This window comes from Vanacampus margaritifer, chromosome 18 (assembly GCF_051991255.1).
Source record: "Vanacampus margaritifer isolate UIUO_Vmar chromosome 18, RoL_Vmar_1.0, whole genome shotgun sequence".
Taxonomy (NCBI): domain Eukaryota; kingdom Metazoa; phylum Chordata; class Actinopteri; order Syngnathiformes; family Syngnathidae; genus Vanacampus; species Vanacampus margaritifer.
In genome coordinates this window covers 2,131,487-2,156,012 of record NC_135449.1, presented here as the reverse complement: position 1 = coordinate 2,156,012, position 24,526 = coordinate 2,131,487, and the positions used below count along the sequence as shown (strand labels likewise).

At 43.5% G+C, this 24,526-nt stretch overlaps 2 protein-coding genes across 3 annotated transcripts in view; both read right to left on the bottom strand.

Annotated features, from left to right (window-relative positions):
- Positions 1-6,052: 6,052 nt before the first annotated feature.
- Positions 6,053-9,158, bottom strand: foxi1 (forkhead box i1). Its single transcript, XM_077551217.1, has 2 exons — positions 7,098-9,158; positions 6,053-6,875 (listed from the first exon to the last, which is right to left on the bottom strand). The coding sequence occupies exons 1-2, from the start codon at positions 7,813-7,815 to the stop codon at positions 6,388-6,390; spliced, it is 1,206 nt and encodes a 401-aa protein (XP_077407343.1). The 5' UTR covers positions 7,816-9,158; the 3' UTR covers positions 6,053-6,387.
- A 602-nt stretch (positions 9,159-9,760) lies between these two features.
- Positions 9,761-24,526, bottom strand: part of dock1 (dedicator of cytokinesis 1) — a 104,606-nt gene continuing 89,840 nt past the window's right edge. For both annotated transcript variants that reach the window (XM_077551166.1, XM_077551167.1), the window contains exons 32-52: positions 24,042-24,100; positions 23,631-23,779; positions 23,047-23,132; positions 22,825-22,981; positions 21,470-21,510; positions 21,304-21,394; positions 20,900-21,019; positions 20,712-20,801; positions 20,479-20,583; positions 19,756-19,897; positions 19,568-19,649; positions 18,794-18,878; positions 17,543-17,629; positions 16,228-16,404; positions 14,275-14,358; positions 12,864-13,001; positions 12,357-12,499; positions 11,226-11,424; positions 10,808-11,003; positions 10,524-10,666; positions 9,761-10,320 (exon numbers count right to left, since the gene is read on the bottom strand). In XM_077551166.1, the coding sequence (XP_077407292.1) occupies positions 10,225-10,320; positions 10,524-10,666; positions 10,808-11,003; positions 11,226-11,424; positions 12,357-12,499; positions 12,864-13,001; positions 14,275-14,358; positions 16,228-16,404; positions 17,543-17,629; positions 18,794-18,878; positions 19,568-19,649; positions 19,756-19,897; positions 20,479-20,583; positions 20,712-20,801; positions 20,900-21,019; positions 21,304-21,394; positions 21,470-21,510; positions 22,825-22,981; positions 23,047-23,132; positions 23,631-23,779; positions 24,042-24,100 (2,470 nt within the window). In that variant the 3' untranslated portion in view covers positions 9,761-10,224. The remainder of the gene's footprint in view (positions 10,321-10,523; positions 10,667-10,807; positions 11,004-11,225; positions 11,425-12,356; positions 12,500-12,863; positions 13,002-14,274; positions 14,359-16,227; positions 16,405-17,542; positions 17,630-18,793; positions 18,879-19,567; positions 19,650-19,755; positions 19,898-20,478; positions 20,584-20,711; positions 20,802-20,899; positions 21,020-21,303; positions 21,395-21,469; positions 21,511-22,824; positions 22,982-23,046; positions 23,133-23,630; positions 23,780-24,041; positions 24,101-24,526) is intronic.

Below are 24,526 nucleotides of genomic sequence, written 5' to 3'. Positions count from 1 at the left end.
TGTATAAGTGGTAATGTTACAAAATGAAATCCAGAATTTAGCCGCAATGTTGTAACCACTCATCCGGCGTACCACCGCCAATTTTCCGCTTTCAAAAAAAGACAATTCGGTGAGAGTGACGTTTGAAAAAGGCGTCCTACAAAGATTCTCCTTTCTCATCCATCCGTCCCGAAAGGAAAAACCCGAGGAGGCGCCATAAAACCGGAGCCGTATGGGAACGTGTTGAGTGGTGCTCATCGGCCGTGATTTATCCCGCCGCGTCTTTGCTACCGGAACGCGTGCAGACGCAAAACGTCAAGTCCAGGTGAGCGTGACGGCGTGAAATACGGCCGCGCAGACGTCAACGCTGTCAAAACGTGTAATACATCCGTACCACCCCCTGCCGGCTTTTGTGGGCCGCGGCGCGACGCCGTCCGTCTCTTCCGATAAAAGCGTTGCTCTTACCTCGTATATTCACGCGGCGGCGCTTTGCCTCGTCCCCAAAAGCGTTGCAAATCCGTTAAGTGTGACACAACGGCTCGGCGCAGAAATGCTGACGTTCGCACCCAATTCAAGCGCGGCACGCCGCGGAATCTGCAGGAAGAAAAGAGAGCAGAATTAGAAAGATACAAAAGTCAAGGAAATCCGTGAGGGACGGGGGGGGGGGGGGGGGTGCGCCAATTCTGGTCAAGAATGTTGACGGGGTGTTTGGTGAAAAGTTTAGGAAAAAAGGATTAATTTTTTATTTTTTATTTTGTTCATTTTCCCACATTTTTTGTTGTTTCCTGCAGAGGAGGGGGTGCGCCAACTCTGTCGTAGACGTTTAAGGTGATGTTCCCCCAGAAAAAGACTGATATCAACAATTTGTTTTTCAATTTTTATTTAGTATTTTGTAGGTGGTGCGCCAATTCTGTCAGGGATGTTGAAGGGGGTATGTGATCTTTTTTTTTTTGGGGGGGGGGGTCACTGCTTGAATAAAAAAAAAAAAACATTCTTTGGAATTGTGTCACAATTTTTTTTGTGCGAGAGGGAGGGGTGCGCTGTCGTAGATGTTGAAGGTGGTGCGAGGTGAAATTATGCAAAGTATTTTTTTTCAGGGGGGGGGGGCAAAACAATAGAATTTGTTAATTTTTCTTTTTATTTATTTTTTTGTTGTGTGGGTGGTGCGCGAATTCTGTCAGTGATGTTGAAGGGGGTATGTGATCTTTTTTGGGGGTGGGGGGGCTGCTTGATAAAAAAAAAACACTCTTTGAAATTGTGTCTATTCTACAATTTTTTTGTGTGGGAGAGAGGGGTGCGCCAACTCTGTCATAGACGTTTAAGGTGATTTTCCCCCAGAAAAAGACTGATTTCAACAATTTGTTTACAATTTTATTTGTTTTTCAAATTTTATTTAGTATTTTGTAGGTGGTGCGCCAATTCTGTCAGGGATGTTGAAGGGGGTATGTGATCTTTTTTGGGGGTGGGGGGGCTGCTTGATAAAAAAAAAAAAACACTCTTTGAAATTGTGTCTATTCTACAATTTTTTTGTGCGGGAGAGAGGGGTGCGCCAACTCTGTCATAGACGTTTAAGGTGATTTCCCCCCAGAAAAAGACTGATTTCAACAATTTGTTTTTCAATTTTTATTTTGTATTTTGTAGGTGGTGCGCCAATTCTGTCAGGGATGTTGAAGGGGGTATGTGATCTTTTTTTTTTGGGGGGGGGGGGGTCGCTGCTTGATAAAAAAAAAAAACATTCTTTGAAATTGTGTCACAATTTTTTTGTGCGGGAGGGAGGGGTGCGCCAACTCTGTCGTAGATGTTGAAGGTGGTGCGAGGTGAAATTATGCAAAGTATTTTTTTTTTCAGGGGGGGGGGCAAAACAATAGAATTTGTTAATTTTTCTTTTTATTTATTTTTTTGTTGTGTGGGTGGTGCGCAAATTCTGTCAGTGATGTTGGAGGGTGTGCGTGGCTTATAAAAATTAAGAAAAAAAAAAAAGCTTTTTTTGTTTGTTTGTTGGAAATGTTGCTTTTTAAATGATTTGGGGAAGTGTGCAGTAGAAAAGAGGGGTGCACCAATTTTATTATATAGTGTTTGGGAAAGACCTTCTGAAGTTAATTCTGGTCATGCCGTGGACGTTCCGTTCCAGGCCACAGACGGACCCTGCGCAGGCTCGACTTTAATTTGCCGGCAAGGTGATTGCGTCATTATGTGGTGCATCGCCGCCGCCGCCGCCGCCTTGTCATTATTGTAGATTGTGCTCTTCATGAAAGGTGCGCCAGAGTTGAACGCTTAAATATAGTGGCAGGACGCACGGAATGAGACATCGGGCTATTATGCTGTCAGCTTTATTAAAACAAGAAATCTCATCATGCTGTTGCTTTATGAGACTGAAGGCTTAACTAATTTCATTTTATTGTGAGGGGCGGGGGGGGGGGGGGGTGCGCCAACGATCTAGCGGTAGGTAGGAAGACACAACATTTACTTGGTTAAATTCACTTAAGCCATTTTTTATTTTTTTTATTCTTACTCTGAATTGCTGATCTAAATTCAGCTTACAATTTTGATTTTTGATCATGTGTTGCTTTATCAGAGGGAATCAGGGGGTGCGTTTAAATGTTGCCGGGTTTGTGTAAGACCTTTGCCCCCCAGGACAAATCCCCTTTCCAGTGGACGTGTCCCGGCCCATCGCTCTGGCCCAACGGACGCGATACGTCACATGTGAGCCCAGTCCAAGACCGCATCACAGTATCGACGCCCGCCCCCGGCCCTCGATCCCCCACCACCACCGCCATTGTCATGCGATCGCGGGTCACAAGTGCCATTAGCATAATGACAAGAGCCAGCTCGCGATTTAAGCTTCATTCGGTGGAATAGAAGAAGGACAAAATCATCATTCGCGCCTTTTTCAAAAAAAATTCTATTGGGGGGGGGGGGGGGGGGGTTGTTTACTAATTGTGCCATCTGAAGAAATTCATACACACACAGGACAAATGACACACATAAATACACACGCTAATCCAGGTGTGTTACTTAGAAGTGATTCAAGGGGCTTTGAAGTGGACTGAAGCATTTTTAGGGGGCGGGGCCAACACAAAAGGAGCATTTTAAAGCGGGTGGGGGTGGTGGCGGGGGGTGGTGCCTGTTGAAAGGCTATCATTTACGGCCTTGAGCCCCCAGATCATCGGCAGCTTACAAGGACCCAAGGTCAAATGTTGACGGTTGGGGGGGGGGGGGGGGGGGGTCGTCTTCCCTGCGAGGGTGCGTTTGATGCTTTTAGTCTAAGGGGGTTCAAACGGCGATCCGGGGGCCAATCAGCGGCCACTGTCCATTTTTTTTTTGTGGCCAAACGTGATCAAGAAAAGAAAAGAAATTTAAAAAATATACTAGTTTAGAGCGAAGTGTGTGTGTGTGTGGGGGGGGGGGGGTGCTGGTTGTAGTGGGGGGGGGGGCAGATCTGTTGAGCCCGAGTCTGTCTCCCCTCTGCTGTCTCTCTATTGGTATGCATCCTTCATAATAGACGAGCAGGTAGGGGGTCTCATTAGGGCCCGGGGGGAGTTTTGTTTTGATGGTGTGGGGGGTGAAGGGGGCTCCTGGGGGGGATCACGCACACACACACACACGCACACACGCACACGCACGCTCACTGCAGCATGTGAGCAGGTGAAACTCCACATCGTTGTTCAACGTACTCAAATGTGTGCAGCAGCCCCCCCCCCCCCCCCTCACCCTGATGGGCAGCTACTTCCTGTATCATCTGTCACCACTTCCTGTCTGTGACGAGCAGGCAATGACAGCGTGCAGGTGCTTCAAGCTGTGAGCTGTCACCACGGAAACAACCCCCCCCCCCCCCCCCGCATGAACCTTCTAATGTGTGTTCACAGAAAACCAATTAGATTGGATGACAATTTATTTGAAAATCAATTAGTTGTCAAACCTTGCACTTATAAATTGTTTTCCACCTGCACAACTTTATTTATAAAAACATGTTAGCAAGGGTACATAAAAATAAACAAATGAGATGATGTGTTTGCATAAGTGTGCACACCCTTGTCTGTATAAAAAGTGTTCTGAATAAACCAACCTCAAAGTCAAAACTCAAACCAAAAGTCAGCACACACCTGTATCCAATAAAAGATGAGCACCAAATCAAGTTCTGATGATCTAGTAGGCTTTTCCTGACATTTTTGTTGTTGTATCTTAAATATAATTGTCTCACAATGTAAGTATTTTCCTATTTGAACTGAATTTTCTGGCCGCCCCCACCCCCTCCCTTCACCTATCGAAACAAAGTAAAAAAAAGAAAAAAGTGGGGCTGCATCCATTTTACGATGGTTGGATGAAGCGGCGTGATGAAACCCAATCAGGTCACGCCCATTAATGGACATTCTCCGCACCTGTCACTCACGCAAGACCCCCAACCCCCCCCTGCAGTCAAACATATATTACAGATGTTGCCTGGTGCTGGAGCTGTCGTCATGTCTTCAACGCAACATGTACGGCTTAGTGCGTGCGTGCCAGAAATCGCTTTAATCACATCAATGAAAACAAAACGAGATCACAGCCGAATTACTACTTTCCACTTCCGTACCGGTCGTACTTTCAATGCATCGTCTTCAAACCTTCAAGGAATATATCAGGTTTTCTCATTTTGCGGCCGTGGCTAAAATGAAGCTTAGTGATGCATTTCGGCCTTTAGAGTGCCTCATTGTCAGCACTGAGTGCACGCAAGTCGCGGAGAGAAAGGCAAATGGGTCAAACTTGACCACCAGTGTGTGGACGTGGCTGCCTTAGAGCGCCTTGTGAAAGTCGCACAGAAAATACTTTTTTTTTTTTAAAGAGTAAATTTGACAGCCGATGTGTGGACTGGTGCTCCGTGCTAGCATGCCCACTTTAGAGTGCCTCGTTGTTGACAAAGAGTGTGCACGCGTCACGGAGAGAAGACTGAAGAACAAGGTTTTTTTTTTTTTTTTTAAGTTGAAATTCCAACGAGACAGCCAGTATGTGGACAAGGGCTTTGCACTAGCATGGCCACTTTAGAGTGCCTCGTTGTTGACAAAGAGTGTGCACACGTCACGGAGAGAAGACTGAAGAAGGAGTTTTTTTTTTTTTTTAAGTTGAAATTCCAACGAGACAGCCAGTATGTGGACAAGGGCTTTGCACTAGCATGGCCACTTTAGAGCGCCTCGTTGTACATCATGAGTGTTGCACGTCATGCAAAAAAGACAAAAAGACAAGGAGTACTAACTTGACAGCCAGGGTGTAGACTGGGACTTTAGAGCGCCTCGTTGTCGCATTGTAGAAAAGCCCCACGAGGACCCGGTGGACGATTTTCCAACCATCAGTTTTGGTGACCCAAACATGTCATCATGTGGAGGCCTAAGAAAGACGTGCGCTTTTTGATTGTTCAGTTGAGCAGGGTTAGGGTTGCCAACAACACTTTTCTCTGCGCTGTATTTATTTTCCCTTCACATAACACATTCAAGTTAAAACACACAAATACGAGGAGACAAGATGAAAACTAATAAACATTTCCTGGGTGCGAATTTGGGGAATGCTGTCCGACCTTTTGCTTTGTTTCCAGATAATGGCGCAAAATGTGCCCCGTCCCGGGTGGGAGCGAGGGCCCGCCTGCTTCGTTCCCACATCTTCAGATGGCAGCATTTTCAGCGCAAGCCCAGGAGGGGAGCGCTCCCGATGCCAAGTGGCCTTTGTGCTTGGCAAATTCATTCTCCCTTTCACGCAGCGCAGCAGCGGACTCAATTAGAGGCGTTTCCTCCACTTTGCAGGACTTTTGAGTCCATATTGTCGCACGCTCTTCCGTAAAGGAGTAAGCAGGCTTCGTGTGTGACGCTCAGGAGCAGCCGGGTGGGGTTGGGTGGGGGGTGTGGGGGGGGGGGGGGGGGCAGGTGCAAATATTCCCCACAAGGTCCACGTGAAACGGGCAACAGACAAAAAGCTGAACTTGTGAACCGGGAAGGGCTGAAAAGGCCGATTGGGGGTGACAGGCGGAAAATGTCTCTAGTTTTACACACTTTGATGACTTACAGCCACTTGACTGTAGACATCCTGGCAGGATTTTTTATTTTTTTTTATAAAGATTTTGGATGGGGGCTTTATTTGGGCTGGGCATAAAAGGGAGCGTGTGAATTATGAGAGTAATAAAATAAAAAAGAGAAGTGTGAATGTAATAAAAAAAAGGGCTTTTATTCAAACGTCAATGTGAGTTTAAATAAAACACAAAACACATGTCACTTTTCTTATAAAAATAATTTGTGTACATTTCCCTTCCTCAACAGGATTTGTGGAAGTTTATATATATATATACATACATATATACACATTTATTTATATAAAAGCAAAAACAAAAATACACTTGGCTACTTTAAATGAGATAAATTAGTCACATTTTCAGACGAATCCACATTAAACTTCAGTTCCTTCCCGGCTGTAAATGAGGTTGTTGACAGTGAAGTGATTGCTGAGATTGTAGTAGTTCATTCTGCTGTCCGAGAGGAAGGAGGGCGAGTAGGAGCCCAAGCCCAGTCCGGACATGCCCTCGCGGCCTTGGGACGACTCCGTGCCCGAGTCCCGCTCGGGGGCCCTGGCGGACGAGGCCTCGACTCCGGCCGCCAGCAGCGTGTTGACGCCGGACACGAAGCCGGCGAAGCACGGACTGTGATCGGCCGAGGTGGGCGGGGACGAGCGCGGCTCGGGCGAGGCCGGCGAAGCGCGCAAGCTGGGCGGGGACGAGCTCAGCATGCTGGCGGTGTCCGAGAGCTTGTGCTGGGCGTCCGCGTCGGGCTTCTCGGCCGCGGTGCTCACGTCGGCTCGCCTCTTCCGCTTGCGTCGAAAGTTGCCGTTGTCGAACATTTTCTCGCAGTTGGGGTCCAGCGTCCAGTAGTTGCCCTTGCCTGGAATTTGTTTTGTTTTTTTAAAAAGTAAACAGAATCGGTTAGAAATAAGTTTTGAGTTGTAAATGTAAGCTAGCAAACTAGAATTAGCTGCGCGCGCTCGTTCATTAAGTCCATTATAAAACGAGGTAATTTTATTAACCTATAGATTTTAAAATATAAATGTATTGTATGTACACTTTTTACGGTTTAAATAAACGCGTCAAAGCGAGCGGCACCCACCGGGGTCATCCTCATCCCGGGCCACCTTCTTGAAGCAGTCGTTGAGGGACAAATTGTGCCGGATGGAGTTCTGCCAGCCGGCTTTGCTCTTCTTGTAAAACGGAAAGTTTTCGGCCACGTACTGGTAGATTTGACTCAGGGTCAGCTTCTTGTCCTGCGCGTTCTGGATGGCCATGGCGATCAACGCCGAGTACGAGTACGGAGGCCGGACCATCTTGAAGAGCTCCTGCTGGCCGGAAATGGACAACCAGCCCAGGTCGGCGCCTCCCAGCCCGCCGGGCGCCGCCAAGAGCTGCCGCTGGCCGCCGGAGCCGTAACCGTAACCGGCCGACTGGAGGTAGCTGGAGGTGGAGGTGGAGCCCCCGCCGCCGCCGCCGCCGCCTCCTGCGCCGGCGTGCAGGTAGGACGAGGCGGGGGAGTTGTTGAGCCACAGGTAGGGGTTGGTGGGCGGGGCGGCGTAGTCGCTCAAGCCGTAGCCGGAGGGGTGGTTGGGGGGTCTCTGGGGGTGATGGAGGTGGTGGAGGTTCTGGTGCTGGTAGACGCCGTAGTTGTCAGTGCAGTACACGGCCATGTCCAGGAGGTCATGTGCGGGGTGGCCGCCGCCGCTGCTGCTCTGCTGGCAGGAGGCTTGCTGCGCTCCAAACGCGTTCATAATCCACACCAAAGAAAAACGCAACGCACGACCGTCCAAGCGCTCCCGACTCAACTGAACTCCCATCCGGACGAGCGAGGCGTATTTATAGGCAAGGGGCCAGGTGGAGCCCCCGGGAGATTTTTTTTTTTTTTTTTTTTTGAGAGGGGGTCGGTCACACCTCTTTTTCAATCGAGCCCAATCTGCCTTTCAATGAGCACCAACACATCTACATTTTATGATGATACCATCTTCTTTTAGCACAAGGAGCCTCACTTTTTTTCCCCTTAACTTTGTTTTTTTCTCAAGGCGACAAAGTGGAGCCAATATAATGACGTCATTTTCAAAGTTCTTCTTTCGCTTTGGGCTTTTTCCCTTCAGGGTCGCCACAGCGAAATCAGTTGCCTCCATCGAACCCTTTCCTCTGCATCCTCTGCACTCAGACAAACATGCTAAATAAAAGTGCTTTTAATTGACACCTTGTACAAATTGGCTCTCTTCTCATTTCATCAGTTTTTATTTACTTCAGATTTTCTGTTTACTTATTATCCCCCAAAATTAATACTAAATAATAATAATAATTTTAAAAAACTTAAAAATTATAATTTGCCTTATTAATTTTTTTTATAATTTGCCGAATTTTTAGTAACAGCACCAATAGCAATAAAATTAGATCATGACAAAAAAAAATGTTTTTTTTTTTTGCAATTGCACTTTCATTTCAAGCACTGATAAAAATTCAATTCAATTATGACAAATAAAATGCAAAATAATATACCTAACATACAAATATAAGTTAAACACATTTACATTAAGGTCTTAATAAATAAAACTATGCAGATATGGTTATTCGTTTTTTTTTTTTGGTTTGTTTTTTTTAGTTGCTGAACTTTTACTGCTTGTTTACGGCACCAATAACAAATGAACTGAATGGTCATTCAAATTGATTGATTGCTTCAGTCATATATTCAAACAATTACATTTATGTTAAGTGTTAAAACAATTTGAATTGTATCCATATGAGGAAGTCGGTAACGACCAATCATGGCTTAATTTACTAACCAAACCTGGAAAACAGGTGAGCCATGAATGATTGGTCGTTTAAATGATGAACTTTTCACTACTGAAAATGTCTCAATGAGTCAAGTATCCCTTTAAATACAATAACGTGCATGTGAGGTGCAGGTATTATCTTTGTCCACTTGGGGGGGGGTCATCATCCTTATGTACTATTTTAGTATTGGTGACTTTTAGGTGTGTGTGGCTTTAAAAAGGCAGGGCCTGGACTGGTGAGTGACATGGGTGTCAGCAAATGAAGATGTAGAGCTAGCTTGCTGTGTCAAGGGTACCCTTAAACATACACAATTGTATTTTTTTCCCCCTGAAGGGAAAAGTCCAAAATAACGTGACGGATGTCAAACAGGCCACAACACAAACTTAAGCCCCCCTTGCCCCCCCCCCCCCCCCCTGCTAGTACAAAGTAATAACAGGCTGATGCGGTGTGTGTGTTAAATGCTAATTGGGGCTAACGAGTCATTAGCAAACTTGACACTTGAGAGCAATAACAATCTGACACCTCTTACCTTTTACAACCTGTTTTGTCAACAGAAACTGCTCATTGATGGACATTAAACAACAGTTAGTTCCGACCGAGCCATTTTGTTTGGTTAAAAATGCATCCCGTGGGCATGTGCAATTTTTGTGGCAGTGTAAGGCAAGATTTAGTCACCTAGAATTGGAGGAAAAAAGACGACTGGGCCGCTTCTGGAACACACATTTTCTTCTGTTCTCTGGGACAGACGGCGTCAAGTTCCTCTGCAAAATATCTTGATAAATGTGTGAATTCATTTTTTCAGTGATGAGAGAAAAGCGGTCCAGGCCCTGAGTGAGCAAAGCATGTACATACCTACCACAGTGTCGTGTCACAAATATAAAATGGCAATCAACTAAAAAAAAAAAAAAAAGGCAAATCGACATTAGAGTAGAAAGTGGTGTTTAGGCAAGTAACAAAAATAAAGAGGCAGCAGACATGTTTTGCTTGAAAAATCCAAACACTGTGAATGTTTATTCAGAAGTTGTGTCAGTAGTGAATTTAGAGCAGTTCGTTTTTTTTTGAACGTCATACGCACGCTTTAAAAGCCGCTTTTGCGCACGCCAAACTTCTCAACAGAAAAAGTAACGCTGCAGCCCATTTTTTTTTGTTTGTTTTTGGCTTGTTTCTTGTGTTGCAAAAATGCCTCGTGTGGTGGAATAATGCGTTAATACAAACAAACACGTACAAAATAAAATCATATGTACAAACCTCTGTACAGATGTTGTGGGACTTTGAAGTTGATGATGTCTCGATGACTCCAAAACTCAAAAGGACTGCAATGAGGTATTCATCTTGTCAACGTGGCTGAGGAGTGCTGGGAATGTGTGCATCTTTGAGTGTGCGTGTTGGGGGTCAGGTGGGGGGGAGGGGGAGGGGGGGCATTTTTGTGCTGCTCTCGGTTGTTATTGTACAATTCCCGAATCGATAGACGTCTGCTTCCTGGTGGTCTTGGGAGGCGGCGGCGGCGGCGTCTTGCTAGGCAGCGGCGGCGGTAAATGCTACGCCGCAAACACAAGCAACACAAATTAACAAACGAATATTTTGCAACGCTCACAAATACAACTTGAAAAATGTTCTCAAAATTAGCCTCTTCATTTTCTAACGTTAACCATCATTAAAAAAAAAACAAAAAAAACCCGATTACCTTCAAATTGGAACCAGAAATAATAACTTTTTTCGTGAGTGAGGACGGCGTACAAACCGGTTGATGCGGCGGCGGCGTTGTGGGTGCGCTCAGGTCTTGATTATCCAGCAGGTTGCCGTAATCGGCCGTGCTGCCTTTGACGGGAAGCGGAGGCGGGACTTCCGCCTTGTCGCCACTGCCAACCCCGTTCAGCTCCACATCTGACCACAAAGCACACCAGCGCAATTTCTCATTTGCTCCCAAAAACGTATAAAAACGTTCTATTTTAAATATTAACATAGTCCCAAAAACGTATTTAGATGTTTGTTTGTTTTTATGACAAAAAGTCAAATCCAACTGACTGGAGACGGCGTGCAGGCTGAAGGAGAGTTTGCTGCGGGGCGTGATGGGCGGCGGCCCCGGCGAGGAAGACGAGTTGGACGACAAGTTGGACAAGGACGTGGTCGCCGGCGGCCCCGGCGACACGGAGAGGCGACGGTCTCCGACGATCTGGCTGAGCACCTGACTCCGCGGCCTCTGAGGCCTCAGCGGGCTGATCTGCAAGATCACATGAGAAATGCATCGGACATCGACAAGCCGCAAATTCAGAGTGTGATTTCAATGGATTTAGCAGCCACGCCCACAACGTCCCACTGCCATTTTTTTGAACCATTTGAATTTGGCAGGGTTGTTAACGACACTCTTCTCATTTCTGATATTTTCCCGCTGTCAAATTTGACCCGCAGCGACCAATCCAAAGCAAAGGCAGCGTCTCCGTACCGTCTCGGAAAGTATGACGGCCTCGGCGGGCTGCAGCGGGATCTCGGTGGTCTTCATCTCCTTGTCGAAGATCTCCTGGTGCTTGCTGTTCCGCTTCTCCTTCTTCTTGTCCCGACGCTCGCGCTCGGGCTCGTCGCGGTCCAGCTTGTCCTGGGACTTGGTGTGCAGCTTCTTGGGGAGGAGAGGCTCCAGGGCAAAACTGGAACAATGCAAAACAGGGGGAAAAAGAAGAAAAAAAACATCACTAGGTATCTTCTTGTAGGACCGCACCCCCCAAAAAACTTAGGGGTGTCAGGCGTTAAAAATGTTTAATCTAGTTAATCGCATGAGTTAAATAGTATAGTTAGTATTATTTTTTTAATTAATTAATTAATTTATTCTTTTTTTTTTTTTTTTACGGGTGTCAGGCGATTACATTTTTTAATCGTAGTTAATTGCATAACTTCAATAGTTAACTAACGATTAATCGCAAATTTTATATCTGTTGTAAATGTACAATAAAATGTACAATACATTTAAAAAAAAAAAGTTTTCATACTCTTGTTAACATAAAAGTGGGAAAAAATGTTAAACTAATAGAAATATGGCTGCATCTTTTTGTCACTGATAAAGTAATTTCATAATGAGTCATAAAATTAAGTTAAAATTAAAATGATGTACTGTAAAAAACAAATGTGATATGGATTTGTGTTGAGGTAATTTTTCTGCCACTAGATGGCATAATTGCATTTGTAAGACATTTTTTATTTCATATTAAGAGCTATATAATCTTTAGCACGAAGTAACCTGTGAAATTTTGCACATTTTCAAAATTGTAAAATACAACTTGACCCCAGTCTCCACAAATATATGCATTATTACTGCAAAATTTTGACGTGGACGTTTCTGCTGCATTGCGACTGGAATTCCCCCCAGTACAGGCTTTCCAAGTAAGAGGCGGTCATTAATTGCACGTAAAAAAAATTGTGGCGTTAAAGGAACTTTAAATTAACTCAAAATTAACATACTAATTTTGACACCTCCAAAAAAAAATTCAAATTCAATAGTGCCCTCAGGTGGTGAATTAAAGAATTCCCACACAGACCGAGGAGCGACTCCATGGAGGCGTGCCGGTACTTTGGAGCTAGTTACCCGTCGGATCCCGGCCTGGAGGGCGAGTTGTCGGAAGAGACGGAGTTGACGGAGGCCACCGACAGAGGCCGCTGCGACGACGGCATGGTGAAGGAACGGACCATCGAGTGAGGACGAGAACCGCGACGCTCGTTCGCCGCTGGCTGGGGTCACAAAACATTCAGAAAGAAAAAAAAAAAATCTGTTATCCCTTTATTCCATTAAGTTATGTTTAAAAAAAAAAGATATGGAAAGCATTGCATGCGGCAACAGTACAGTTAAAGATGACTTTGTTGTGCAGTTGCCTCTTTTTGCCTGAGGGTGGCACTGTTGTCTATTGTATTTTCCAGGCACTTGCGGCTGAATGTCTCATTACACTTTTATTATTACTATTTACTTACATCAGCTTTGGCTGAGAGGTATTCATTTATGTTCATTACTGTGTAGAAGTTCCTAATAATTTCAAGTAAAAAAATATGAATCTTGATCATGTTATTTGAAAGGCAGAAGGATGTGCTCCAAACTCACCAGCGTCTTGACGCCGTACTGTTTCTCCACCTTCTCCCTGAGCTGCCTGAAGCAGGCCTCCAGACGCTCGTGGAAAGGCCTCAGCGCCTCTGTCACCTTCTCGCCGTGGATGCGCACGCCCTCGGCCAGGTGCGGGATCTGCCGGGACCCCCCACCCAACACCACAACATCCTTCAACTTCATCAGGCCATGTTTCTGCATGTCCGTGTAATTAGTACAAAATCTTGGTTTAAATCCACCAAAGTCGTTTCAAATATTGGAAAAAATAATAATTCAAATATTTTCCAAAAATAAATCAAATTACTTTTTTTTATAATTTTTTTAAATAAAATAATAAGTTTTATGAAGTCTAGTTTCATTATTTAATTTTCTTCCAAAATATGAACATTTTCATAAATTTTCAAAAAAGTTTTCCTGATTTAAAAAAAATACATTTTATTATGTTTTTATAAATTGCACAAATTTACAAAAAATATTTGAAAAAGGGCTAAATTCTTCAAATATTTTTCTCCCCAAATTAAATATTTTTTTGCGTATTTTTTCTCCCTCCCAAAAAACATGTTTTTCAATTAAAAAATGTAATCATAAAAACAAAACACAAAATGTGTTAAAATTGAGCTGCCCCCAAATTCACTTTAAATATATAAAAAAGATGTTATATTATTTCTGACCTACTTTTTTCCCAATATAGTTTTTCAGAAATTAGAATTATTTGTGCAATTATTTTTGTGTTTTAAAATAATAAATACAACAACAAAAAAATCTTCCTTTTTTTTTTTTTGCAATTTAAAAACGATTTAAAATAAAGACAACCCACATTCTGAGATCAGATCAACAAGCTGTGGGGATTTCCCCTCAGTCTGTGCACTTTCATCATCACGGGAACGGCGAGGTTTGGAAGGACAACCTCGTCCTGAGAAGGACACCAAGACAAACACGCTGCGGGGTGGTGGCGCGAGAAGCGGGAGACACGGAGCCGCCGTGCGGCAGGATTCCCGTCTCCCAGGATACCCGCCGGCGTTCTTTTTATAGAGCTGAGCGTGATGGAGGATGATTGAGTGCGCCCGAGCGGCGGCATGGCAACACGCTCGTGCGCGCAGAAAGGCGGCAGCTATTTGTGGCGCGTGTCGTCGACGCTCGCTCAAGGTTGAGGAGCTTTCAGCGCGACGCCCAACTTTGGTCGCGGCGTCACGTGGAGACTTCAATTAGCAAAGTGGCGGAAGGGGGGGGGGGGGAAGATGCAAAACAAGAATTCATGCACCAGGCCTTTTTCAAAACAAACTCGGACCCAAATGATTCATTGCTCGTCGTTCCCCTTATTGACAGCTTGGTTAAAAAAAGTTGACCGATCTTTCAAGACATATCCTGATCGATCCGAACTGTGTTTCCCAGCGGGTTGTTGGAGTCGCACCTGCCAGGCGATGAGGTCCTTGAGCTGGTCGAGCTTGTCTTGGTCTTCCGGATGCTCGTGCGTGTACTTGTCGTTGAAGAAGGCCTGCGGAGGGAGGACGCACGTTCAGCAGTTGTGCACACTCGCAACCGGCACCGCTCGGGCCCTAACTTAGAGCTGCAAGCGGATATAAGCGGGCCCTCGCACACGTTGGAGATCCAATTTGAAAAAAAAAAAAATAAAATAAATCTCAATTAACTCTTTCACTGCCACTGACGTTTAAAGACGTCAAGTAAAAACCTACGCTTCACTGCCAATGACGTCAAAAGACGTCATCCAATGATTTTTTTTTTTTTTTTTGAAACGGGTAGAGGAAACCCTTCCGCATGTCTGGTGAAAGTTTCAAGTCTGTCTGTTGTGCCTAATGACTATTTTTGGCCCCTAGAGGGCAGCGATGACTCTCTTTTGCATTGTTCGTTAGCTTAAAGCTAAGCACTTTTTTTTAACTCTTTCACTGCCATTGACGTTTATAGACGTCAAGTAAAAACCTACAGAGCACTGCCAATGACGTCTAAAGACGTCATCCAATTTTTTATTTTTTTTTGAAACGGGTGCGGGCAAGGCTTCCGGAGCTGTGGTGAAAGTTTCCAGCCGGTCTGTTGTGCCTAATGACTATTTTTGGTCCCTAGAGGGCAGCGATGACTCTCTTTTGACAAGATCGGGTGGGCGTCAGTAGAGGCGGAGCTAGAGCGTCGAGCAGGAGATGAGAATGGAAGATAAAGGAAAAATGGCGGCCGGTCGCGAGGAGCTCACGCCCGAGCCGTTTTTTTCAAAGACCAAAAGCATCGCTGTAAGAGCACATTGTTGACGACGATGATCATCATCGATGATGAAGATGAGGGTGACTCCGTGGTTGGGAAGCTTTGACGCGGCAGTAGAAGACGTTAGATGGAGCTCGATGGAGGAGGGAACGGGCAATGGCGAGCGTTTGCAAGCAGCTCTACACTTACAAGACGAAAGGCATCGACCAACGCTAAAATAGTACATTGATGACGACGATGATCATCATCGATGATGATGAAGGTGAATCCGAGCTTGACGGCGAAATTGGAACCGCTGACGCGGCGGCTATGACGGTGTCGTAACGCGGAGCGCAACCGAGCACGCACAGGCGGACGTTCGATCGGACGACGGAGAGTGCCCCGAGTCCAATGCGTATTCATCGGAGGAAGTGTGTACAGTCTGCTACTTGCTTTTTATTCCCCGGAAAAAAAGGCCGTCAAGACAGTGTAACGTTTGCACGCAAAACGGACCAATGTGAAAGTGAAAGTAAACTGTTGTGCGCGTCCTGGCGTCTCCTTGCACGCAGGAGAGCGTTACAAAAAGAAAAACTGTATTTGAAACATCCACATAATTGTAAGTAGTACCAGAGTTGCACACATTTGTAAATAGTTTGCGAAATTGTTTTGTCAAATTGTTACACTGTTGAATGGAAATAAACGTATTTTGCAATCAAAAAACACTTTTTCATTGTTGGTGAAAGCGTTTTACAGAAGTAAAGCACTATTTAGGTGTTTGTGGCATCATTCATGGACAAAAAGAAGTGTACAATTCACTAGAGTGCATGAAATAACATCGTTTCACAAAAAGCTCTTTTTCTCCGTTTTTTGTTTCAAAAGAGAGAATTTCGGTGAAAGTAACCATTTTCTATTGTTGATTACTGAAGAACGGAATAAGGTAGAAACAAACTTTTTTTTGTGATGAAAGCTGAGAGTCCAATCTTGTGTTTCCATAGTCCAAACACAACATTTTCTGTGGACCTCGAAAGATCACTCAAAATGCTTAAATCGGCTGACAGTGGCGACAACCCGTTTCTGAAAACGTCTGGCAGTGAAAGAGTTAAAAATGGTGGAAGATTCAGGTAGATGCATGAAGAGGTCGGCGAGTGGGTTGGAAGTGGGCGTGCGTGTTTACCTTCTCGTAGTTGGCGAAGCCCCCCATGACGGCGGGGTCCACGATGCCGTTGAGCAGCATGGACAGCGGGTTGATGGGGAGGTTGGGGTCGTTGAGGTGCTTCTGCACAATGCTGCTGATCTTGTCGTTGGCCAGCTGCATGGTCTCCACGGCGTTCTCCAGCGGGCTGATTTCGTCCTACATGCGCGCGCACACAAACAAACGCGTGTCGGGGAGTTATTACATTTATTTCACGTAGAGAAAGGCAGAGGGGAGCATTTTGAAGTCATTTACTACCCGCCGTTTTCACTGAAGCAATCCTCTTCGCTCCCAGCTGTTTGACTGGATTCTGACTGATTTTGCAAGACCCACACAATATTGTAAATAATAATATAAAAACATGGAACCTACCAAAAGAAAGATTAGTGTCTCTTCTTTCATCAGGAAAAAAAAGTGTAGTTGTATCCGTTTTCGTTTTGCAGCAATTAGCATTTTAATATAGCTAAGTTTCGTCATTATTCACAAACTTGTACTTGCGGAAAACACTGGAAAAGCGAGTTTGTCGCAACATGGCCCTGGCTGATCTCTTATACTTTTGTAATTACCACCATTGCTTTAAGCGACCTCTTCAGGCAACAACAAAACAACAACGTATAAATATGTTTTTGGGCAGTGCAGGACAAAGTATTATATAAATAAAACATATTTATACGTTTTTGGGTTTGAATGGGTTAATTTGGAATCTTAAAATAAATATGAATTTAACAGTATTTCCTCAAGGGAGGTCTTGTTTTATAGTTAAATAACGTTAAATAATATATTTTTATATTTGGTTGGGGATGTATTGTGAAATACACTATTTTCTTTAGAGATATCATTTTTGCATTTTCAAACAACTAAATAATGAAGCTTAGCATACGCCATTCCCTATAAAGAGTAAGGCTTTTTATTATGGAGCCATTTACTGTTATGTATTTGCAACAATTCTGTTGGCATAACAATAAAAATGTTTTCAATTAAAAAATTCTTCTTCTTTTTTTTTTAAGCTGTATTTCTCCATAATAGTGCTTTTGTGTTTGTTTGAAACGTCACTTTCACAAAAACGCAGGCGCGCCCTTGACCAGCAAAACAAAAGCGAGCGCTTTTGATTGTCTTTGCGTGCAGCTCTGCTCGCTGCAAACAAGCTTCGAACCAAAACGCGTCCGCTGAACGGCGCGGGGGACGCATCCGTTGTCTCGCGATGCCGTTCAATACGGCCGTCGAGAACGCTTCATCGCGTCCGTCGATCGGCGGGGCTGTGGACGTCTTCATCAGATTAGGACGAGCCACAACTCACCGTACACACGGACTTGACTTCGAACCAGCGCAGGATGCCCGGCAGCTTGTAGGCCGTCGTGTACGTGGTCCGCTCGATCCACATGTTCTGAACGGCAAAACAAAACACGCAGGCTGTCGATTACACACGCGGGGCCAACATTTCGAATGTTGGTGAGCACCAAGTAAGAAAATTATTTTTCAAGAGTTTTAATTTGAGGCGTTACTTGATGAGGTTAGAACATTTTCAAATACAAAATACAAATACAAAACACTACAGACACTTATGTTCATGCTTTATGGTTATGTACTCCGGTTATGTATTTCTGGACTAAAGTCTTAGAAAAACTTTCCGCTATTTTGGACTGTAGGATACCTTTATCTCCAAACTTGTGTTTGCTAGGTGACCTAACAACAACAACTGACTTACCACATAAACAATTTCAATCTACACTTGTAGCCCTTACTATCGCTAAAAAAACAATTCTTGTTAACTGGAAAAATAAACAAACTCTGAATATCGACCAATGGTCTAACCTCCTCATAAATCACATTTTAATGGAAAAAATATCTGCCTCAAATAAAAACCAAATATCAAAATTTATAGAAACATGGTCTACGTATATAGAATTTTTTAACCTAATTCCGGTTACTTAATTCTGTCTGTTAGCGAGAGCCACTACATCGTGATAACTTACATTGATGTTTCTGCATTTGGCAATTTATTATTATATTATATTATTAGTATGGGATTTTTTTTAATGGGCTTTAGGTGAACTGATGAATACACACACGCTCGCACGCACGCACACACACACACACGCACACGCACATACACATACTCACCCACATACAAAAAAAAATAATATATATATATATATATATATATGTGTGTATATGTATATATATATGTATATATATTTGGAAAAAAAAAAACAAACATTTATTAATTTTTTTAAATTTATTTGTTTGTTTGTTTTTTTTAAAAAAAGGAGAGCAATGATGATGTCAAATCGAATGAACAATACTGAGCTCTCCTGAGAAAAAAAAAAAAGAAAAAAAAAAAAGAACATTTTCAAATAATTATTTCAATTACTACTTCATCATGAGGCAAAATTCAAATAACTTATCTGGAAAGCCCCCATCAAGAGCTTTAGTTTGAGGTATTACTCGACGTGGTTTGTTGCAAATACATTTTTGACCTTTCGCTAAGAAAGTATTTCAGTTATTATGTCATCATCTGTCTCGGAACGGAACTGAATCCAATACTTACCGAGAACTCGTTGTCCGGGTCCTTCTCGCCTTTCCTCACCGGGCGCGAATACTGGAATTTATGGACTTCATTTACCGTGTAGAAGCTTTGAGAGAGACGAGAGGAGAAAAAGATTCACAAACGACACAAGGCGTCCCGGAACGGAGTCGCCGATCAGACGTCTGAGCGCCACGCCTTTTAACCCACTTAATAAGGAACCCAAATGGAGCGGGAAAGCGTGGCGCGAACTTCTTGATCTAATAAACGGATTATTAACGGAGCAAATCGAACGCCCCCCGCCGGCCTAATGAAGCCCGCGAGGCACTCGGACAAAGCCAGGTGAAAGACGGCGGCTTTGGAAAAAACTGGCCGCTGCCGTGACCGAGACCGGGGTCAGCGCACGCCAAAATGGCGTGCGAGCGAATAAGGCAAATAAGCCATGCAGCCGCGCGATAAAAGCTGACGTCCAGGTGTATTTGCAGAAAGGTTTCCGCGGGTAAACATCCCCTTTTAATTATGCGCACTGATGCATTCGGACGGCTCGCATATCCAAGGGAATTTACACGCTCGAGCGACGACGTGCGCGCGAATCAGGCAAGCAGATGCACAAAGTCAGAAAGTCCCGAACCGTCCACAAAGTCCACCTTCGACTTCAACGAAATGTCTTTTGGTCACGATGTCATCAAAGAATGGCAAATAAGTCACATATTTGGAAAGCATTCATCGAGGCCGTGGATTTGAGGTATTCCTCCATACGGGTTTGTTGCAAATATATTTTTGACCTTGCCTGCCTACCTGAGGATTTGTTCCGCCACGGGCTTGTTCTGGAATTTGGCGGGTAAATCCAGGATGGGTTTCACCGTGAAACACTGGGCGTCTTCACGCAGACACATCAAGGAACGTGATACAAAGAAAAATGTGACCACATTTGATTTTTTTTTTGAAAACAATGGAATTGCTTGAGTTGCTGGAAATGAGGATACACTGTCCGTGGGAATTTTTGATGTCATCGCTGGGCGGCGTGGTGGTCTTCATCTTCTCGGCGTTGGGGAACTGCGTGAGGAGGCGGGCCTCAAAGTCCTCCCAGCGCTCGTACTCCTTCCCGCGGTAGATGAACATTTTGTTCTGGAGGGAGACAATTATTTATTATTTTATTTTATTTATTATTATTTGTTTTATTTATTTATTATGATATAATATAACGATTTTTATTTAATTAATTAATTTATTTTATTTTTGGGGGTCTTTTTATAACCGATTTTTTTTCTTTCTGGATGACGTGAAAATAAAAGTCCTCTGTCCTACTTTAGGACTGGACCCGGTCGGCGACCGGGCCGAGCATCAGAGACCCGGTCGGCAGCCAGACAAGGACGGCGAGGAAGGAAGGAGTTTCAATAGAGCCCGAGATGAGACGAGCGCAATTTGCCGTCTGCGAGGGCAACATGAAAGAATCAAAGTGCGACTCAAGAAGAACTGCTCTTCAAAGTGGACCTTCACCAACGCTTCAGGACTTTTTTTTTTGGGGTGTGTGTGTGTGTGACACTGTCGCTTTAAATTAAGTTGCTGGAACTCTTCGATTAATAGGATAAAATGGTGTGTTCAAGTGATATCATGTAGACTGAGAGATCATCAACTACCAAAAAACGTTTGCGATTGTTTTGACCATATCAACTACAAACGCGTGCCTCGCTAACTCGCTAACTCACCCGCAGGAAGGACGGGAAGCCGACGCCGTAGTAGCCCACAGCGAAGTAGTCGGGTTTGGGCCGGATCACCTTGACGATGTTCTCGTAGAACTGCGCCTGCTTGCGCTGTGAACGGGACGGACGTGCGTGCGTGCGTGCGTGCGGGTCAAACGTGCACCGTCACAGACGCGCGGAACGTCGTCGCTCGTATTGATCTTTTATTTTTTGCCAATTCAATTTCAAAATATACGTACCAGGGATGCGCTAAGCTGCTCAAAGTCGAACATTTCATTTTCGTACTGCTCGGCGAGTTCCTTCCCCAGGATGATGGCTTCCTCCCACATCTGGAAGACACAAACACACACAAATGATAAATGACAAAACAAAACAAAAATGAAACCATACAAGGTGCACGACGACCGTCGGAGTGCGTGCGGCTGACCTTGCCCTTGTCAAAGTAGCTGATAATCTGCTGGTAGAGCTGGTCCTTGAGTTGACCTTGAGTGGCGGCCTGGCAGCCGTCTCGCTGGGTCAGGTGGGCGGCGCACGCCTCGTCAGACCACTGGAAAAAAGCGGCAGCGCGTTCCCGTTTCATCGTCAACGTCGTCGCGCAATAAAAATTGGAACAAATGCGATCCATTTGGCCGCCGCTCCTTATTGATTGATTTCCCGGCGCAGCCGAGTGCGCCATTTACATGCTAAAAGGATTTCTGTTGATCCGCCGCTGACCTCGCCCCGCCATCCGCGCGCGCCTTGCAGGGCCACAAATGAGCGGCTGAGAGCTGGAGTGGGCTGACTCCGTTTTTTTGTCGTAAGAAATAAACATATAGTTGAAGACATACGCACCTTGAGCAACTTGGCGTGCAGCAGCAGCGTGTAAGCCGCCTCCGTGTAGTTGTCGCACTCCTTGTGGAGGTCGCACAGCTTGTACAGATACCTTTTGGGAAGGGAAAGGAAAAGAATAAAAATCAAGCGCAATCCAACTGCCGGCATCAAAGAAGGAAACGCTCACCTGATGTACATCTCCTCTCGGTCAATCTCCTTGTAAAAGTTCTGTGGAGGAAAAGGACGTCGTTCAAAGGCACGGAAAAGGTTTGGATTGTTCAAGTAAGACGACTTCAAAGAGCAAGTTTCAAACTTAAACTAAAGATTTTTTTTTTTAAATGAACATTTGTCATTTGTTATTAACTCTTTGACTGCCAAAAACGTTAAATAACGTTTAGTAAAATCCTATGGAGGAGTGCCAAAGACGTTAAAAGACTTTTTTTTTTTCAAAAAACAGAGGTGAAACTAACCATTTTCTATTGTTGATTACTGAAAAACGGAATAAGGTAGAAACAAACTTTTTTTTGCTGATGAAAGATGAGAGTCCAATCTTTCATTTGGTGTTTCCATAGTCCAAACACATAATTTTTGGGGACCTTGAAAGATCAGTCAAAAATGCTTAAATCGGCTGGCACCCACGGCATCCCTTTTATGAAAACGTCTGGCAGTCAAAGAGTTAAAATTATCATTACATTTTAATTCGATTAGATTTCATTTTTATGTCAAGACAATGAAGAGCATGTTTCTTGTCTTGTTTAACAATTCTCAATATTTAATAATAATAATGTTTAATATTCAATAAAATGATGTAACAAAAATAATTCTTATTTCATACATTTTATTTACATGAAAACAAAGAAAGCATTTTTATTATTATTTAAATAGTACATTTTTCAATTCTTATTAAAATTATCATTACATTTTAATTGGTTTATATTTCATTTTTATGTCAAGACAATTAAGAGCACATTGTCATTTTTATGGTGAACAATTCTTAATATTTAATAATAAAAATAATAAAAAATAATACTAATCAATAAGATTATGTAAGAATTTTTTTTACAATATGACAAAATAATTATACAGGTCTTATTTTATACATTTTATTTACATGAAAACAAAATAAACATTTTTATTATTATTTAAATAGTACACATTAAATTAAGCTGCATTTTTTAAAATATTTATGCATTAACATTTTTTAACATGAACAGACCTCAAAACAACAGTAACATTCTCCAAAAACAATATAATTCCAAATTTTAATGAATATTCATAAGCCTTTTATTTATTTTATTAAAATAAACGGTTTCAATACTTTCTGTGCAATCACATCGATACCCTCCTCATACTTCACACATCAGCTTTCCTGTTAGCAGGACGGTCCCGCCTCATTATGCCCTTGTACAGCTGCCTTAATAATAATATTATTATTATTTTATTTTTTTTAACAAAATCTGATAAGCAATTTTTCTCCCTTCTAATGAAACGAAAAAGCGCACCAATCAATCATCTACATAACCGATCAATCACTCAACTGACCAGCACGTTGACGGTGCAGCTCATGCGGTTCTCCTTGTTCTCGTCGTGCATGATGGTGCGGTAGTCCAGCAGGCGCTCCAGCAGGCGCACCACCAGGGAGACAAAATTCTCGCCGCTTTTGGCCAAGTACTTGTGCTTCCGGCAGTGCTCCAGCAAACTGGGGATTGAGAGTGTTAGCCTTTCAGCGCCATCTACAGGCGCGACGCCGGCACGCGCGCTCACATTTTCTGGAAGAGAACTTTGTACTGCTCGTCCCCGCGGCCGCCCTCCACCTCGTGATCCAGCTTGGTGATGATCTCGTTCTCAAACTGCAATAAAACGTGTTGAAAGCATTTTTTTATTTTTTTTTTTTATCTCTCCATGGCGGATTTTCATTTGTCGCAGGCGGGTCCGGAACGCGTCCCCCGCGAAAACGGTGTTCATTTCATGGCGCCTACGTGCACGTACACACACACGCGCAGAACATGCGCAGCAAAGTGGATTTCCCTCATGCAGAAAAGCTTCGTTTTATGCCGTAACGAGGCAGAACATTAGGTTGCTCTCGGCGCCACTGTTGCTAATCGTGGCACAACACAACACAAAATGAGATTTGCCCAATTACAAGTCAGCTCGCGGCTACACGCCGTTTATTTCCCCCCACATTCCCGTACCAGACACCCCCCCCCCCCCCGCCCCTTCCACTCCCATGTCGTTGCAGTACAGTAGCAGTTAATGCTCTTTCTCATTCATTTAAAAATTGGAAATCTATAGCACTGTATGGTATAAAAAAAAAAAAAGAAGAAAAGACAAAGAAATCCCAGACGAACCCTCTGGAAGCTGCACGTGAAGTGGAACTCGCACTGCATCATGTCGAAGAAGATGGCGATGGTGGCCTTCCGCAACTCGATCTCCGGGACCAGCGTCATTTCCAGGATGGGGCCCACCATCTCGGGGATGAATTTGATTTTGTGGGGGCCTTTTTGGGTTCAAGGGACACATCGTTTGCATTAAAAGGTGATAAAAGGTCAACATCGGGTGATAAAGGAATAAGGCGGAATTTAAGGGAAGCTCAGCTACAGAATTCGAACGGCCTCCACTTGTGCTTCTCTGGACAAAACGTGAGCCAATTAAAAGTACATTTTTTTCACATTTGACAGCAGTTATTGGTTGCAATAGCGAAACAGCGAGTGCGATCAATAGCCAAAAAACAAAACAAAACAGTGTGCCTGCGAAATTACCTAGATTGTACCACATATCCCGGATCTCGAAGCCGATTTGCCGCCGCATGTCCTGGTACCTGGAAACATCATCCGCATAAAAAGGTTAAAAAAAAAAAAAAAAAAAAAAAGAAGCTCATTTTTGTATTCTAGTCTAAATTTTCTCATTAATTTGAACTATTTTGAAACATTAATTAAAACATTAAAAGTACATATTTCATTTTGAATGTTTATTTGTATTGAGATTTTTTAACACATTTAATTAAAATATTAATATATATTATTTAATTTATTAAATTATAATTTTTATATATATATATATATATATATATATATATAAAACCTTTATTTAACCAGGTAAAATGTTTGAGAACTAATTCTCATTTACAAACATGACTTGGACAAGCAGCCCCAAAATATATGACATAAATACAACATTATTATTATTATTTTTATCTATTTTTAAAAAGATGCACATTTAACATTTTAACATTGTGCCACAAGTG